At 45.0% G+C, this 15,577-nt stretch overlaps 1 protein-coding gene across 2 annotated transcripts; it reads left to right on the forward strand.

Moving 5' to 3' along the window:
- The first annotated feature begins 805 nt into the window (after window positions 1–805).
- On the forward strand, window positions 806–14,843 carry Adipoq (adiponectin, C1Q and collagen domain containing). 2 transcript variants are annotated; one of them, XM_060370137.1, is made up of 4 exons: window positions 817–843; window positions 7,279–7,381; window positions 8,900–9,127; window positions 10,412–14,843. In XM_060370137.1, exons 3-4 carry the CDS (start codon window positions 8,914–8,916, stop codon window positions 10,930–10,932), a joined length of 735 nt encoding a protein of 244 aa, XP_060226120.1. In that variant the 5' UTR covers window positions 817–843; window positions 7,279–7,381; window positions 8,900–8,913; the 3' UTR covers window positions 10,933–14,843. The 2 variants fall into 2 exon arrangements, with proteins under 2 accessions (XP_021491841.1, XP_060226120.1); XM_021636166.2 differs by lacking the exon at window positions 7,279–7,381 and having other exon boundaries at window positions 806–843.
- The last annotated feature ends 734 nt before the right edge of the window (window positions 14,844–15,577 follow it).

Consider the following 15,577-nt stretch of genomic DNA (forward strand, 5'->3'; position numbering starts at 1 on the left):
CCCTGTAGACAGGAGAGGTCTGTTCACAGGGGGCTGGGAAGGTGAGGTTTATCTATACAGAGAAAGTTAGTTTTCAAAACATTAGCTTGATACTTGGAGCCAGCAAGTCTTTAACAAGGGTGCTCCAATATCTAGGTAAGTTTTCTGTGACAGTGGGCTTGAATCATGTAGGGACCATAGATTTTAGAATCTGGACCTGCTAAGAGCCTCGAACCTGTCCCATACCACATCAGGAACTTTGCTGCACCTCAGCTCTCAGGGTTCGTGTCCATGGTCTCTCTTCAGTATGGGATCCCAGCTCTTGAGGGGAGGATACTTTCTATTTCTTATCCTGGTACCGTCCCCCTGAGTTCATGCTGAAATATTAATGTCTGAACCACACAGCCTCACACAAAGAACGGGGGTACTATGTGAGAATTAATGTTGTTGACTTACCAGAGCAAACTTAAGGGAGAAGGAGGTCTCCTGACCTCTGCACAATTCATTTCACTTGAGAGTTTTTTCATTACATTCAGAAACATCTTGTTTTTCTTTATTATTGTCTTTACCCTTGCCCCATCTCTTGCTCTGGTTGAGTATGGCCAAAGCCTGGGAACAGGAGGGCTTGACTGAAGCTCTACTTGGCTTCCCAGACCCAAGCTGGACTAAGCCAGGTTCCTCAGGGCGGAGCCTCAAGGCAGCTGCCAGGGTCAACGGGCCCACTCACTGGCTACTGGCCCTCACTGGACTGTCCAATGGCAAGATGGGGACTGCCTGTCCCCATGAGTACCAGACTCATGAGACCAAGTCATTTTGTCCTCATTTTTATTCGTATGGTAGCAGTGGACCTGACTACACCAAAAGGTAAGAACAATTCTACTAAATTCCTGCCTGGATGGGTGTGAATGCCCAGTCCTGGCTGGGATGTGTTTAGATTTTGTTAGCATGGGAGCTCTTCTTCAATTCCTCAAAGCTCCAACAGGAAAAGAATTCTCTCGTTTGGTCCAAATGCTAAAGACCGACCTGAAATCTCCCTGGCTCATTTGACCACTGAGAAAAGAATCTGTGGGAGGGTGTAGCTGCAGACGAAATTCAGTTTGGAGAAAAAGGATGTGTAGCTTTAGTGAGTTAAGACGATAGAAGAGGCAGGCAGAGGCAGCTGGAGGAAGCCAAGATGATGTCAGACCTCGGGCTTGAGTTTGGAATCCACTTCAACCACTTCGTTCTGCACAGCACATACGTGGTGCGGAGCGTATGCTGTAGAAACGCTTCGTTTCTCTGTGTAGCCGTGGCTGGCCTGGAACTCACTCTGTAGACAAGGCTGGTGGCAAGCTCACAGAGTTCCGTCTGCCTCTGCCTCCCAAGTGCTGGAATTAAAGGTGTGCACCACTGCAGCAAGGCTGGAAAGCTGTATTTCGAAAGATATTTTCTGACCGAGGCACTAGACCTGCTTGATCTTTGCCAGATTCAATCCTTGCCCCATGAACGCTGCGTTGGAACCCTAGTGGTAGAAGGGATGAAGGAGGGAGGGATTTGGAAGTCAAGGCAGCCTCTTGTGTATTATGATATGTAAGTCCTTGATCTGGAGGGAAAAAAAAATGGAGACAGGGTCTCACTCTACATTTCTGATTGGCCTGGAATTCACGACAGAGACCAGGCTGTTACTGAAGTCACAGGAGTCCACCTGCCTCGCTAGCTAGTGCTGAGAGCTGGTTTTTGAATCAAGCCTCACAAGAGTCATCTCACTCCTTGGGACTTCATTAAAAACGAGGGCAAGTCGTTAGGTTAGAGTGATTTGGGGAGCAAGAAGGCTAGCAGAATAGGCCAGAGGAGCATGAGCGTGTAGCTTGGCTCTTGGAGCAGCGTGGTCCCCCAAGCTTAATGAGAAATCATTGATGCCTCCCTCCCTGAGACAGGGGGCTTGCTTCTTGGCTTGTGCGCATGTGTGAGCATGTGAGCGCGTGCATTGGAAGGCAGTGGTGTCTCTCCGTACGAGGTGTCTTTCTTAATCTCCACCTTTATTTTTTTGAGACAAGGTCTTTCCTGAACCTAGCGCTTGATGAAGGAGGCTAGATTGACGGGTCATGGACCTCCGGGGAAGCCCTCATCTCTGACATCTCCCACCCCAGTGTTGGGCTTAAGACTGACAGGTTTCAGGTCCTCGTGCTTACACAGAAAGCACTCTATCAGCTGGGCCATCTCTTAAAACTAACTTATTTATTTGTTTATCGCTGTGCGTGCATTTGTGCATAAGTTGCACGCGCGTAGACACACTCCCCCTGCGGCAGGCATGCGGAGGTGAGAGGACAATTTTGGGGAGCCCTCTCTCTCCTCCCACTTTGCTTGAGGCAGCTCCCTCACATTTCTTCCACTCTGTGTACTCCAGGCTGCCTGGTCTGTGAGCTTTGGGGTGAGCCCGGGGAGTGCTGTGATTACAGACGTGTGCCACTGCATCCTGCTTCTTATGTGGGTCCTAGGGGTTGAATTCAGGTTGTCACCCTTGCGCAGGAAGTGCTTTTATTGAGCCACCTCATTTCTGTCTTTTTGAAAGGAAGTTACAGAGACAGACATTCTATTTATTTGTCAACCCAGAGGACCAGCAGCCCCCATGGACTCTGCTGAAGCCAGGAGGTGATAGCTTTTGGAAAGCAAAGGCTTTAATCATGAACTCGTCCTGAAAACTTCATGGATGGATGCTCTGCTTTGCCAGTTTCTTGAGTGTGCATCTGTGCACGCATGTATGTGCATGTAATGTGCATGTGTGTAATGGACATGAGAATGCTAACAGCTCTCCAAAGGCTGAGTGGTGAAACCTTCCAGATAATCTTAGGAGCTAAACAGAGATAGCTCAGCTCCTGGTTCTGCCATTTATGATTGGGTTTTACTGTTGCCAATATTAAACTCATTTTCCTTTTTTATCTTTCTCTCTCTCTCTTTTTGTGCTACTGAGAATTGAACTTTGGGTTTTGCACACACTAGGAGAGTGCTCCACCGCTGAGCTCTATCCTCAGCAACCACTTTGATTTTCAAGAACAGTTGTTTCATGTCATTCAACCCAAAGACTGCATGATCTTAAACTAGCATCTTGGCCTCTGCAAGTCTCAGGCTCTCTTGTTCAGCACAGTGAGAAGTAAAGGTATGTGACAGTTAAGTGAGATAAGGTCTAAAAGTACTTTGATGGTGCACACCTTTAAACTTAGTATTCAGGAGGCAGAGGCAGGTGCAGCTCTATGAGTTCAAGGCCAGCCCAGTCTACATAGAGTTCCAGGACAGACAGGATTGCTCCCCCATATGCACCCCAAGTCTCATAACACAAAAAACAACCAAAAATATCTTATGCAAATGCTACTGCACAGAATTGTCACCAGCGTCAAAAGTGTTCTCAAGCTCCTCATCTCACGTGACCCCACTAAGCAGCTTAGCATACTGAGCCCGAGCTCTGTGGGTAACTTTAGAGGCCGTGCTGCAAGCCGTGCTGCTCTGTAAGCCAGAAACCTCTCAAGCCTCATTTTCCTCCTTTCTCAACTCCCTCCCCTGTTATACAGTCGTGGTCCTTCCTTGGAGTCTCATCAAGGTGAAAATACCGGATATGTCGAGAGTTTGAGCATGGAGCAGTTCCCTCCATTAGGGTGTAGGAAACACACACCCAGCCTTTCTGTTTCTAAGGGCAACGATGGGAGGATTCCTGGGGTCTCTCTTGGCCCTGGCATTTCTTGTGTGCTCTGTTGCCTTTCCTGGCTGGGGGGTGTTGAGATCGTATTTAGTAACCTCTCAATGTAGCCATCTCTGCCAGTCCCAGAGGAAACGCCAGTTTTGCATTTCACAAGATTCTGCTGCTTGCTGCTGCTGCTGAAGTGCCAGCAGCAGGTCAAAGTGGAATTTCACATCCACTTCTCTACACTGTGGTCCTTTAGGAGCGTGGAAGCCGTCCATCTGCTAACTAACTCCTGGGGGGGTCTGCTAGAAAGGCGGCTCCAGGGGGGCCCATGTGGTGCTTCCGGCGCCACCTTGTTTCCTTCTTAGCCCTGGGCAGAAATGACTGAACCTCTCTGGCTCCCAGATGTCTTACGTGGAGGTCTCCCTCCTGGGGCTGTGTGGGTGAAATGAAAGGCAACAGCTCTCCACAGTGGGTGAGCCATAAACGTTTGCCTCCCTACTCTCACGTTTGTGTGCATCATGTCATAAGTTTATAAACCATTCTACGCTTTCTGCCAACTGGGTCTCACGATAATATTGTGAAACCACATTTCTAGGCAAAGAGCATAAAGCCTGGGGGGCAGCTGGGGGCAGCTAGGAGGAGGGGCTGGGAAGCCAGGTCATTTGGTTCATGGTCTTCTGGTCCCCCTCCCTCCCCATGGAGAGGGGTCTTAAAAGGCAGGATTTGTAACTGTAGTGCTTTCTGTGATAGAGTGTCATTATGCCAGAGGTCCACTTCTGTCTCCTCCATGTTTCGTTTTGGGGTCCTGGATGATCACTTAACCACTCAGCAGCCCCCTTTCGTCACCCCTAAGTCAGGTGCAGTCATCGTAAATGGCGGTCATTGCTCACCAGCTCACTCCAGACACCCACCAAGCATGGTTTGTGGGTTACGCCATTTATCTTCCACCAAACACGTAATGGTTGAGAGCTAATTATTTGTACCTGAGCATGTGTTTCCCATAGCGTCTCCGAAATGGCTTTGATGATTCAATGAGAGGGCGAGACAAAGACTTTCCAAATGTAAAGCATTGTACTTGATTCTTGCCATCTAGCTTCAAGACCTATCCAAAACATTTCCTCAGTAGCATGCTCTCGCTGTAGATTATGTACAGGACTCGATTCAATTCAATAGTATTTCAGGATCAAAGTGTAACAATTCCTTTGTCTACATAAAGGACAGAAATAATTTCAAATTATTATTATTTTTTAAAGAGGCATTCTGTGTTGTCCTTCAGTGACTATCTATAGCGGACTTCACAACCAGAATTAGGTAAAAATGAAGCCCTTTTCAATTAGCATCTGCCCTTGGCACCCAGATGCTTAGGGGCTGGAGAGATAGCTCATCAGCAGTTAACAGCATGTGCAGACAGAGGACATCTTGCAAAGGACCTGATTCACAACTGTCTGTGAGTCCAGGTCCAGGGGGTCTAAGGCCTTCTGCACTCCATGGGTGTGTGTACACAGGTGCACGCCTCCATGCACATTCAAATAATTAAAAAAATGAAATCAGTGTTTACAAAAGGAAACAACTGAGGATGCGTACAGCTTAGTACGTCTGTCCCCACGCCACTTCTCGGGGATCCCAGAGCAACCACATCTGTGAGCAGAGGAAAGTGTTGAGAACATGGAGGTGTGTGGGAAGAGTGTGTTCTTTTAGATGAAGAAGGCTGTTGGTTTTCCAGCAGAAAGGGACAAATAGGAAACTCTAGAAGTCTGTCTTTGCCTTCTTTCCTAGCATTTGGGCTAAGCCCTGGGCCAACCTGTATCTTTGGGGTCTTCCTTAACTGCCTGTATTAGTTCACACTTTCTGGATTCTTCATTTTCCTATGGAAAAGATTAACACTTCATAGATTCTTTCTGCTTCACTGCTTGGGAGGTGGAAAGCAGGGTTGAGATTCTCAGGAGTTCAGTTGCCGAAGCTGAAGGAAGAAAGGGCAGAGTTGACACAAGACAGACAAAATCTTAAGCGTCTCCAAGCAATGGCCAGCGAGATAGATAACTCAGTGGGTAAAGGTGCTGAATTTAATGACCTGAGTTCATTCCCCAGGACCCAGTTGGTGGAAGGAGAGAACTGTTGCCCACAAGGTGTTCTCTGACTTCTGTAGGTATATACCCACAGGCATATACACACAGACTTGCTAGTTAACCAACCAATCAACCAGTGGACTAACTAGCTAGCTAGCTAGCCAACTAGCTAGCCCAACCAACCAACCAACCAACCAACCAACCAACTAACTGTAACAAAAAAGTTTCAGGACAAGCATTCTTCCAAAATACAAGAGGGGTATTTGGGGACTTTCCTCTGGTTCTCTCTAGTTTGCCTATTTCTTACTCTGGGTTTTTACCTAATCTCTGCCTCGCTTTATTGGAGCAGTAGTTGAGAATCTGCTCCTGAGCACTCCCGATCAGTAGATGGCGACAAAGGCACACAGAGTCACTCTAAGCCAGCCCTGGGCAGGCTACTTTCCAAGAGCCCTCTCCTACTCACACCTGCTAGTTTCAGTTCATGTACAGTTACTCTAGAATTGCGTATTTAGAAAATGACACGTCGGAGCAACAAGGAATGTAAAGATGGATTTAGTTAAAGGTGTTTAAAATGATCTTACATCACAGTTTACAGCAACAGTAAAAAAAAGTAATAGATAAACTAAAGAGCGGTGTCTTAAATACATAGAGCAGAAAGAAAAACAGAAAGAATATGGGATATTACCAAATCCTTCCGAATGATAAGAACTGTTTGATGCTTAGATGCAAAGAAAGTGTCAACAGAGCTGACCATGGAAATGCTAAAATTCCTGTGCACCTAACAATGAGGATTAACAAATGGAAGGATGGTTTGCTCACCAGAGCAGTCTTAACAGCGTGATGCCAGAAAACAGACCGGTGACACAGGCTCACACCATTGCTTGAAGAGATGTTAATAAGGGGTGGATGTGGGTAATGGGTTTGAGTCTCAGCATTATAGGGGAGTGGGGACAATAGCATCCAGATAAAAACAGCCAAGAGTTACACAAGCTGGATATGCCGATACACTGAAGCAATCTCAGTTTTGGGGAAGTAGGAGGCGGGAGGAGTGCCTTGAGGTTGAGACTAATTTGAGCTACATACTAAGACTCTATCAAAAAAAGATGAGGTGTTTGAGGCCAGGCTGGGTTCCAGGACATTACCTCTCCGGGAAAAACAAAAAACAAAAAACAACAACAACAAAAAAAAACAAAAACAAAAACCCAAACCAAAACAGATCAAAGCAACAACAGTGCAGAAGAAACACATTAGCCAACAGAGAACACTTTCTCTGAGACGGGGTTTCTCTGTGTAGCCCTGGCTGTCCTGGACTCACTTTGTAGACCAGGCTGAACTGGAACGCACAGAGATCCACCTGCCTCTGCCCCTTCAAGTCCTAGGATTACAGGCGTGCATCACCACGCCCAGCTGACAGAGAATACTTACAGAGATACATAATGAGGAAATTAAGAAACAGCCCTTTCAATCAAATACACAGTTTATTGATGACTAAAGAATGAAAACCATTTGTTTTGCTCACTAAACTTAACAACTTAAAACAACTTATCTTTTTTGTTTGTTTTGTTTCTGAGACAGGGTCTCTGTGCAGTTCTTGCTGTCCCGGAACTCACTGAGTAGACCTGACTGGTTTCAGACTCAAAGATCTACCTGCCTCTGCCTCCCAGTGCTGGGATTAAAGGTTTGTGCCACTTTCTTGGCTAGACATATACTTCTAAAACTGAGACTACCCAAGTTTGGCCAGGCGAATTCAGCTAAAACTGCTCATTTATTTGGTCTTTGCTGTGTGGAGGACGCAACCCGGGTCCTTTTGTGTGCTTGGCAGGTGCTCTGTGACAGAGCTGCACCCTCAGCCAGAGAGAGGTCCTTCTGTGCATGCTATTGCTCCGTTGGGTGGCAGCATGGTATATTGCAGTGTTGGTATGTTTGTTAAAAGATTTAAAGAGGGGCCTGAAGGCGGGGCTCAGTGGTTTAGGGAGCACACTGTTCTTCTTGAGGACCCGAGTTCGGTTCCCAGCACTTACAGTAGGCAGCTCACATCAGCCTGTAACCCCAGCTCTATCAGATTTGTTATCTTCCTCCGGCCTCTTCAGGTTCCTGTAAACACACACACTCTCACACAGATAAAAATAAAATAAGTCTTTTTAAAAAAGAGATTTAGCTGGGTATAGTGGCACACGCCTTTAATCCCTGCACTTGAGAGGCAGAGGCAGGTGGATCTCTGAGTTCTAGGACAGCCTGGATTGCAAAGCGAGTTCCAGAACAGCCAGAGCCACCTAGAGCAACTCTGTTTCAAAAAAACCAATCTCAACAAAAAGTTGAGATTGTTGGGCCCAAAAACTTGTATCTGGTAACATGTCATAATAGATGCTTTTAGAAAGGCTGTCTGCCTAAGGACATTTCAATATTATTTTAAAATCAATATATAAGATAATTTGTTGCTGGATATAAAATAATATTTTGAAATGGCAATGAGCTGAAAAAGGAGTCAGCTGAGTTAGAAACAATCACAGTTATCTTGGCCGTATCCACTTGATGGACTGCATTGTATATATTCTAAACGATGATTACAGAAACTAGGAAATGACAAAACCGAAACAGAGGAGAAGAGTTTAGGTGAGGAATGATTTCAACCATTTTTAAAGAATAAACAGGTTCTTTGGAATTAGAGTTGCTTTTCTCCTGTACTCTCCAAAGATTTTGTGTGTAAGTGCTTATGTGTGTGTGTATGTGTGTGTGTGTGTGAGTGTGTGAATGCTTGCATACACATGCTCACAAAGTGTGCGTGTATATATGAAAAAGAGGGAGAAAAGAAGAGCCAGGGAGTGAGAAGCTGTTTAGAGTCGAATGGAAGAACCAGAAAAGCCGAGGGCAGGATCTTAGAATATTCCATGAGTCTCGTCCTGTGCTCAGGGCAGATCATCCGTGCCATCTGTGAATTTACAATCCTGAAGATGAAAGGAAATTGTATGCAGGAGATTTTGCTATGCATTGCAGATTTCAGAGAAAAAGGATGTCTACGTAAAGGCTTTCTGGGAGGGATAAGGATTGGGATAGCCACTGAAGGCTTTCTGAGAGAGGTGAAGAGTAAGGGCGCAGGCCTTTGGGGTGGACTCTGCTGAGATGGCCAGAATAAGATAAGGGTCCTGACTGGACGTACTATGTGGATCTGCCCCTCTCACGGCTATACACTTGTCAGTTCCAGGGCTCAGGATGCTACTGCTGCAAGCTGTCCTGTTTCTCTTAATCCTGCCCAGTCATGCTGAGGAAACCATACCCGAAGGACCTGTAGTCCCTGCCCCTCCGCCCAAAGGAACCTGTGCAGGTTGGATGGCTGGTATCCCAGGACACCCTGGCCACAATGGGACACCAGGTCGTGATGGCAGAGATGGCACTCCTGGAGAGAAGGGTGAGAAAGGAGACGCAGGTAAGAAGAGTCCTGGGTAGAGGGGGGCTTTGTGGAATATGTGATGCCAGTTATTAACGAAGGCCTAGATGTGGGCAAGAAATAAACCCTTTTTAATGTGGTTCATGAGCATCCTGCAGCTTGAGATGTCCTCCTTGAGTGAGATTAGGTGGCAACATACTGAGGTATCCATGACCTTATTCTGTCTGCATCTCCTTCTACCCCTGTCCATATTCCCAATGTATTCATGTTCTTCATTTCCCCCTTAATTCTTGCTCTATCCATTGGTATATATAAACACTTCTCATGCATTAATTCTTGCTCTATCCATTAGCATTCATCATCACTTTTCCTGTACTCCTAAAATGCTCATGAGCTTTTAGAGAATGCTTGGTTTAGTCAAGAAGACACGTCTAATGTAGCAGCCTCCAGGAAGTGCTTCCTAAGGGAAGGTGTCTTCCAGCATGCAACATGCCGGTCTGAATGTCTGTAAATGCTGAAGGCATGGGACACAGAAAGATTAAGGATGAAGCTGCACTTGGGGGGGGGGGGGGCTTGAGCCATACCTCAAAGGATGGTTTTGGAAAATAGAAGTGGGAGGACATATAGACATAGGAAATAGAAGGTAACACAGTGGCTGGTTAGCCAGTACACAAAGCATTGGTTGGTAGAGTATCTATGGTGGACACTTATGGGATGTTAATTTCTAGAAACCTGCTGTTCCATATATGGGGCATATGAAAAGGCATGAGATGAAGGGAGGAATAGATGAGTGAGTAGATGGATACATCACATTCAGAACATCTTCTGACCCCAACTGACCACTGTTAATTATCAGGCCAAGTTATTCACATGTGAAGCAGAGAACTATGAACAAAGATGTATTATCTAGCTCAAAAATTCCAAATATTATCATCAATTTGCTCATTCATCTTTTAATTCACTCATAGAGGCTTTTCCCCCCGAGTTTGGTTTTTGAGACAGGGTCTCTGTGTAGCCCTGGCTCTCCTGGAACTCAGTCTGTAGACCAGGCTGGCTTCTAACTCAGAGATCCACCTGCCTCTGCCTCCCAAGAGCTGGGATTAAAGACCTGCACCACCATGTCCGGCTCATAGAGACTTTCAAAAATAAGGTTGGAGATGAAGTTATGGGAATCTGTCAGGCTTTGAGGAGTGTGGGAAGTGGAGATGGCATCTTTCTTTGGCGTGTCAAAGGGATTGTGGTAGAGGCCCTGGAAACAATGGCTTTGGATGGAAACAGCCTGGGCAGTTTCACAGTAGTCACAGAGTTCTTCTCGCTTTCTAGGTCTTCTTGGTCCTAAGGGTGAGACAGGAGATGTTGGAATGACTGGAACTGAAGGGCCCCGAGGCTTCCCCGGAATTCCTGGCAGGAAAGGAGAGCCCGGGGAAGGTGCTTATGTGTATCGTTCTGCGTTTAGCGTGGGGCTGGAGACCCGAGTCACTGTCCCCAGCGTCCCCATTCGCTTCACTAAGATCTTCTACAACCAACAGAATCATTATGATGCCAGCACCGGCAAATTCTACTGCAACATTCCTGGCCTTTACTATTTCTCCTACCATATCACAGTGTACATGAAGGATGTGAAGGTGAGCCTCTTCAAGAAGGACAAGGCTGTTCTCTTCACCTACGACCAGTATCAGGAGAAGAATGTGGACCAGGCCTCTGGCTCTGTGCTCCTCCATCTGGAGGTGGGCGACCAAGTCTGGCTCCAGGTGTATGGGGATGGGGACCACAATGGACTCTACGCAGATAACGTCAACGACTCTACCTTCACGGGCTTCCTTCTCTACCATGATACCAACTGATGGCCACTAGCTCAGAGCTTCTAAACTAAGCACCTGAGAATCAAAGAATAGTCAACAAGCTTTTAGCGTAGTTTGATAGACTGATTTCATTGGTTAGTTTGAGGGTTCTGAATATTACCCACACGTGTCCTCATTCATTCATGAAGTCACCTTTATATATAAGAAAATAGTTTCTGTGTTCCTAGTGCAGAAAAAGAAGCATTTCCTGGTCTCCACTAGTCTTACATTATAGCAAAGCAGAATGAAAATAACCTTCAGTGAGGGAGCCTCGGAACACTCTCATGGCTATAGGAAGTAGATGATGCTATTTTATGCTCACTGTCTCTCTTGATCTTCACCCAAATCCTGTAGGCACATATGAAATGCAGCATCTACTCATTTTACAGCTGAGGTCTTCAGGCTGAGTTTGTGATTGTCTGAAGTCTCACGTGTTTGAAGGCGGCAGAGCTGAGAGTGAAGCCAGAGTATGGTCTGTTCCCATTGGATGGCACCAGTTTTCAAAAGCACATGCTTGTTTGGGGTGTTGGCGGAGGTCTCTTAACCCACCTCATTTAAGGTTCTCAATTTACATCCATCCAGAGTTTGCCCCAGCCGAGCTCTCTCAGAGAAGGTGGTCTTCTGTCTAGGCCCTATTCCATCTGGACTGATACTCACTGGCTCCTTCCCCACTTTGACATCCTCCTCTCTGTGACTCTGCTCACGCTCTTACTCCCAGTTAGGGAAATTCCATCCACTTCTACAAGTACGTTGTTCCCTGTCCCTCAAGGCCACCTGGATGGGAGATTTTCTGACGTGGCCTCATCCCAACTCCCTGTGTTTTTCCACAGATAAAAGTCTCTGTGTGAGACATGTTTTTAGCCTAGGAACAGTTGCTGAACTTCCTTCCCCTCTGACTCCTCAGGAACGCTTTGACAAGTGCTTCAACACCAGCAATCTCCTGAATCCCATCGTTATTTGTAGTTTACTTCACTTTCTACAATACTCAGTCTTATCTAAAGAACCATCCCATTGAGGAACCCTGTGGTCTTAAGCACCCAATTCCTGTTCGAAGGGACGGCTTCACCTTTCCCACTGAGGTGAAGGATGACAGTGCTTTCCATAACACCAGCAGAATTCTCCCTCAAAAAAAGTAATTTCGCCTTGGAACAAAAAGTATAGAGGAATGGACCTCATTCTTTCTGTGAGCACCAACAAAGTGGAGGAAGAGTTGAGGGTCCTGAATTGATTCTTGTTTTCCAAGGATTACAGACAGAAGCGCTGGGAGATGGCTTTGTGTTTAAGAGATCTAGCTGTTCTTAGAGAGGACCCGGGCTCTGTTGCCAGCACCCACACCTGACAGCTCGCAGCTACCTGTGACTTCAGTTACAGGGCAACTCCTGGCTTCTTCAGGCATCGCATGAACACGGTGCTGGTAAATATACCCAGGCACACACACAAACACATAAAATAAACAAAAAAAAAAAATCTTAAGCTACAGATCGCTCTTTATAAGAGGCAAAGCCCTCTGCTAACTCTACCATAGGAGCTGGTTAAATATACTTAGCCCAAGACCTTGATTAATGAGGCCTTTAAGAAAGGATCACCTCAACACACACTGCCTGGCCCTCATGTGTGCTAAGATTGTGAATAGGATTCCCTGGCTCCCCCACAGTCTTACAGTTCTTCATTCTTTCTATCTGTGAGCAGTGGGCACGTGCAGCCCTCAGGCAGATACATGTGGCTGATGCAAAAGTGTTACTTGGGATCAGACCTAGAACCTCTACACAGTAGTCAAGCGCTCACCACTGAGCCATAACTCAAGCCCTGAATTGGGATATTTTAAAACTGACCCTCAAAGCCAAGAGATGCTTGGAAATTGAAAAACACAATGATGCTTTTTTTTTTTTTTTCAAATGACTTAGCTTACAGCCATTAACAAAAGTCTTTTGTATAAATTATTTTTTAAAAAAAAGAGTTACAAGTGGCTCACAGTGGTAAACGTACCCTCGTACCCTCGGGAGAAAACTGCTTAAGTAAAACACTTTAAAGGCTTAGAAAAAGAGTAAATGATGTCTGTGCAAATGTTGCTTTGTTTTCAAATTTAGGTTCCGGATGATTCCCTTTGGTAGGGATGCTGGAGGCGTTGTCTTTTAAAGTGTTTGCTACTTGTCATTTTCTACAAATAGAGATCCATTCCAATGCTGTGCTCGACTTCTGCTTTTATCTCTGGAGAAACATTTGGGATTGACAGAGGGATAAGCTGTGACTAGGGATGCTATGTTTCAAGTGGCAGAATAGCCAACCTCAAATAGGACAGGGGAAAAAATAGAGCTATGACCCTTGGCTGGGACCTCGGCAGGTTACTTGTGTGCTCCTTCCCTCCTCCATTCTTGTCTCTCTTGAATCCTTAGGTCTGCTGCTGCCTGTCTGCCTTAGTCCCTCCTCCTAGCTCACCAGCTGCCATCTTTGCCCTGAGCCAGGTACCCCTAGTTCTGCTCTACCATTCTTCGTGAAGCTGGACCCTAAATCCTGCTGAGGACAACTCCACAGTCAGTCTCCTTCCCCCCTCCTTCTATCTGCCCTCCCAATCCATGGTACCAATCTAGAACTGCTTGGTTCTGAACCCAGAACTCTAACTGGAACTTCATATCTGGGACTAGAGGCATGGCGAAGCCTAAAACCCAGAGTGACCCGAGACTGAAAACTAAGTATGACAGTGTGGGGCAAGAGCAACTGGAGAACCAAACGCCCACCCAACAAAAGTAGGACTAGATTCTACCCCAACACATATCACAGATGTCGTAATTCCAGATGCCTATTTCTCAATGCAAAAACAAAAACACAATCAATCAAGACAGCACTCCTCGTCCAAAGGCCAGCAACTCTCTGTGATATACCCTGAGAAAACTAATTTAGCTGAAGCATAAGACAGTGATTTCAAAATAGCAATTTTGAATATGTTCAGGGACTTTAAAAGGATATGAGTAAATCCCAGAATGAAGACACAACATTGGATGACATGAAAATAATTCAAGACAAGAAAGTAGAATGTAGCAGAGAAATAGTATCACTAAAGAAAAAACAAACTGAAAGAAAACTAAAAATGAAAAACTCAGAAGTAAGCGTCACCAACAGATTAAAAGACATGGAAGAGAGAATTTCAGGTTTTGAAGATAAAGTAGGAGAAACAGGTCAGAGAAAATGTTAAATCTACAAACTTCCAAAAATGAAACACCCAGGAAAATATGGGATACCATGAAAAGACAACACATACAATAAAAGGTACAGAGAAATGAGAAGAAAACCAGGCTGAAGGTACATAAAATATTTTCAACAAAATCATAGAAAACAAACAAACAAACCTAACTCTAAAGAGATATCAGCAAGGTGCAAGAAGCAGACAGAACGCTACATAGCCGAGGCCAGAAGAGAAAGTCATCATGGCGCATAATAATCAAAACACTAAAGGTGAAGAATAAAAAAAGGATATTAAAAGCTGCAAGAGAAAAAGACTAAGCTACATATGAAGGCAAGACTGTTAGAACAACACCAGACTTTACAGTGGAGTCTCTGAACATCAAAAGGGCGTGCATTGTTGTCTACAAGCTCCGAAAGACCACAGATATCAGCCAGGACTATTCTAGCCAGAAAGAGTACCACCACAATCAAGGGAGAAAAAAAATTCATGATAGAAACAAATTTAAACAATTTTTGTTCATCAATCCAGTTCTACAGAGGTCACTAGAAGGAAAACCTCAGCATGAAAAGGTTAATCACACCCAAGAGGACACAGGAATAAATAATCCCATAATAGTTAATCAAAAAAGGAAAAAAAATACTATCACAACAAAATAACTGGAATTAATAAACACTTCTCAATAATAACTATCAATGTTAATGGTATCAATTCCCCAATAAAAAGACACAAACTAGCAGCGTAAATTAGAAAACAGGACCTTTCTTTCTGTATGTAAGAAACACATTTCACCATCAAGCAGAAATATTACCTTAAGGTAGAAAGGGTATTCCAACAAGAAACGAAAAGCAAAAAACAAAAAACTGATAAAATAGTCTTTAGATCAAAACTAATCAGAAGAGATAGGGAAGAATTCCACATAATCCTTGAAGGAAAAACCCACCAAGGAGATATCACAATTTTAAACACTCATCTGCCAAACACAAGGGCACCCAAGTTCATAAAAGAAACATTACTACATTTAAAATCATACATTGTCCCTAGCACAGTAACAGTGAAGTCAGTATCCTGCTTTTGCCAATGGGCAGGGTTTCCAGACAAAAACAAGACAGAGAAATGCTGCAGTTAAATAATATCACAAGTCAAATTGACCTAATAGACATTTAAACAACATTTTGCCCAATTCTTTTATTTGTTTGCTTTTTTTTCGAGACAGGATTTCTCCGTGTAGCCTTAGCTGTCCCAGACTTGCTTTGTAGACCAGGCTGGCCTCGAACTCACTATTTCATCCAAATGTAAAGAATCTGTTTTATAGAGGCCTGCCATGTAGGGGGAGCCACAATAGTGTGCCACAGTCTGTGGTGGAGGGATGGGAAAGAGAATCGGAATGGTTTGAGGGTTATGAAGGGAGACAGAACTAGAGATACAAGGAGAGTGAGTAGCCTGCCCTGCCATCGGAGGCCATGGTGA

Source organism: Meriones unguiculatus, chromosome 17, assembly GCF_030254825.1.
Source record: "Meriones unguiculatus strain TT.TT164.6M chromosome 17, Bangor_MerUng_6.1, whole genome shotgun sequence".
In the NCBI taxonomy this organism is placed as follows: domain Eukaryota; kingdom Metazoa; phylum Chordata; class Mammalia; order Rodentia; family Muridae; genus Meriones; species Meriones unguiculatus.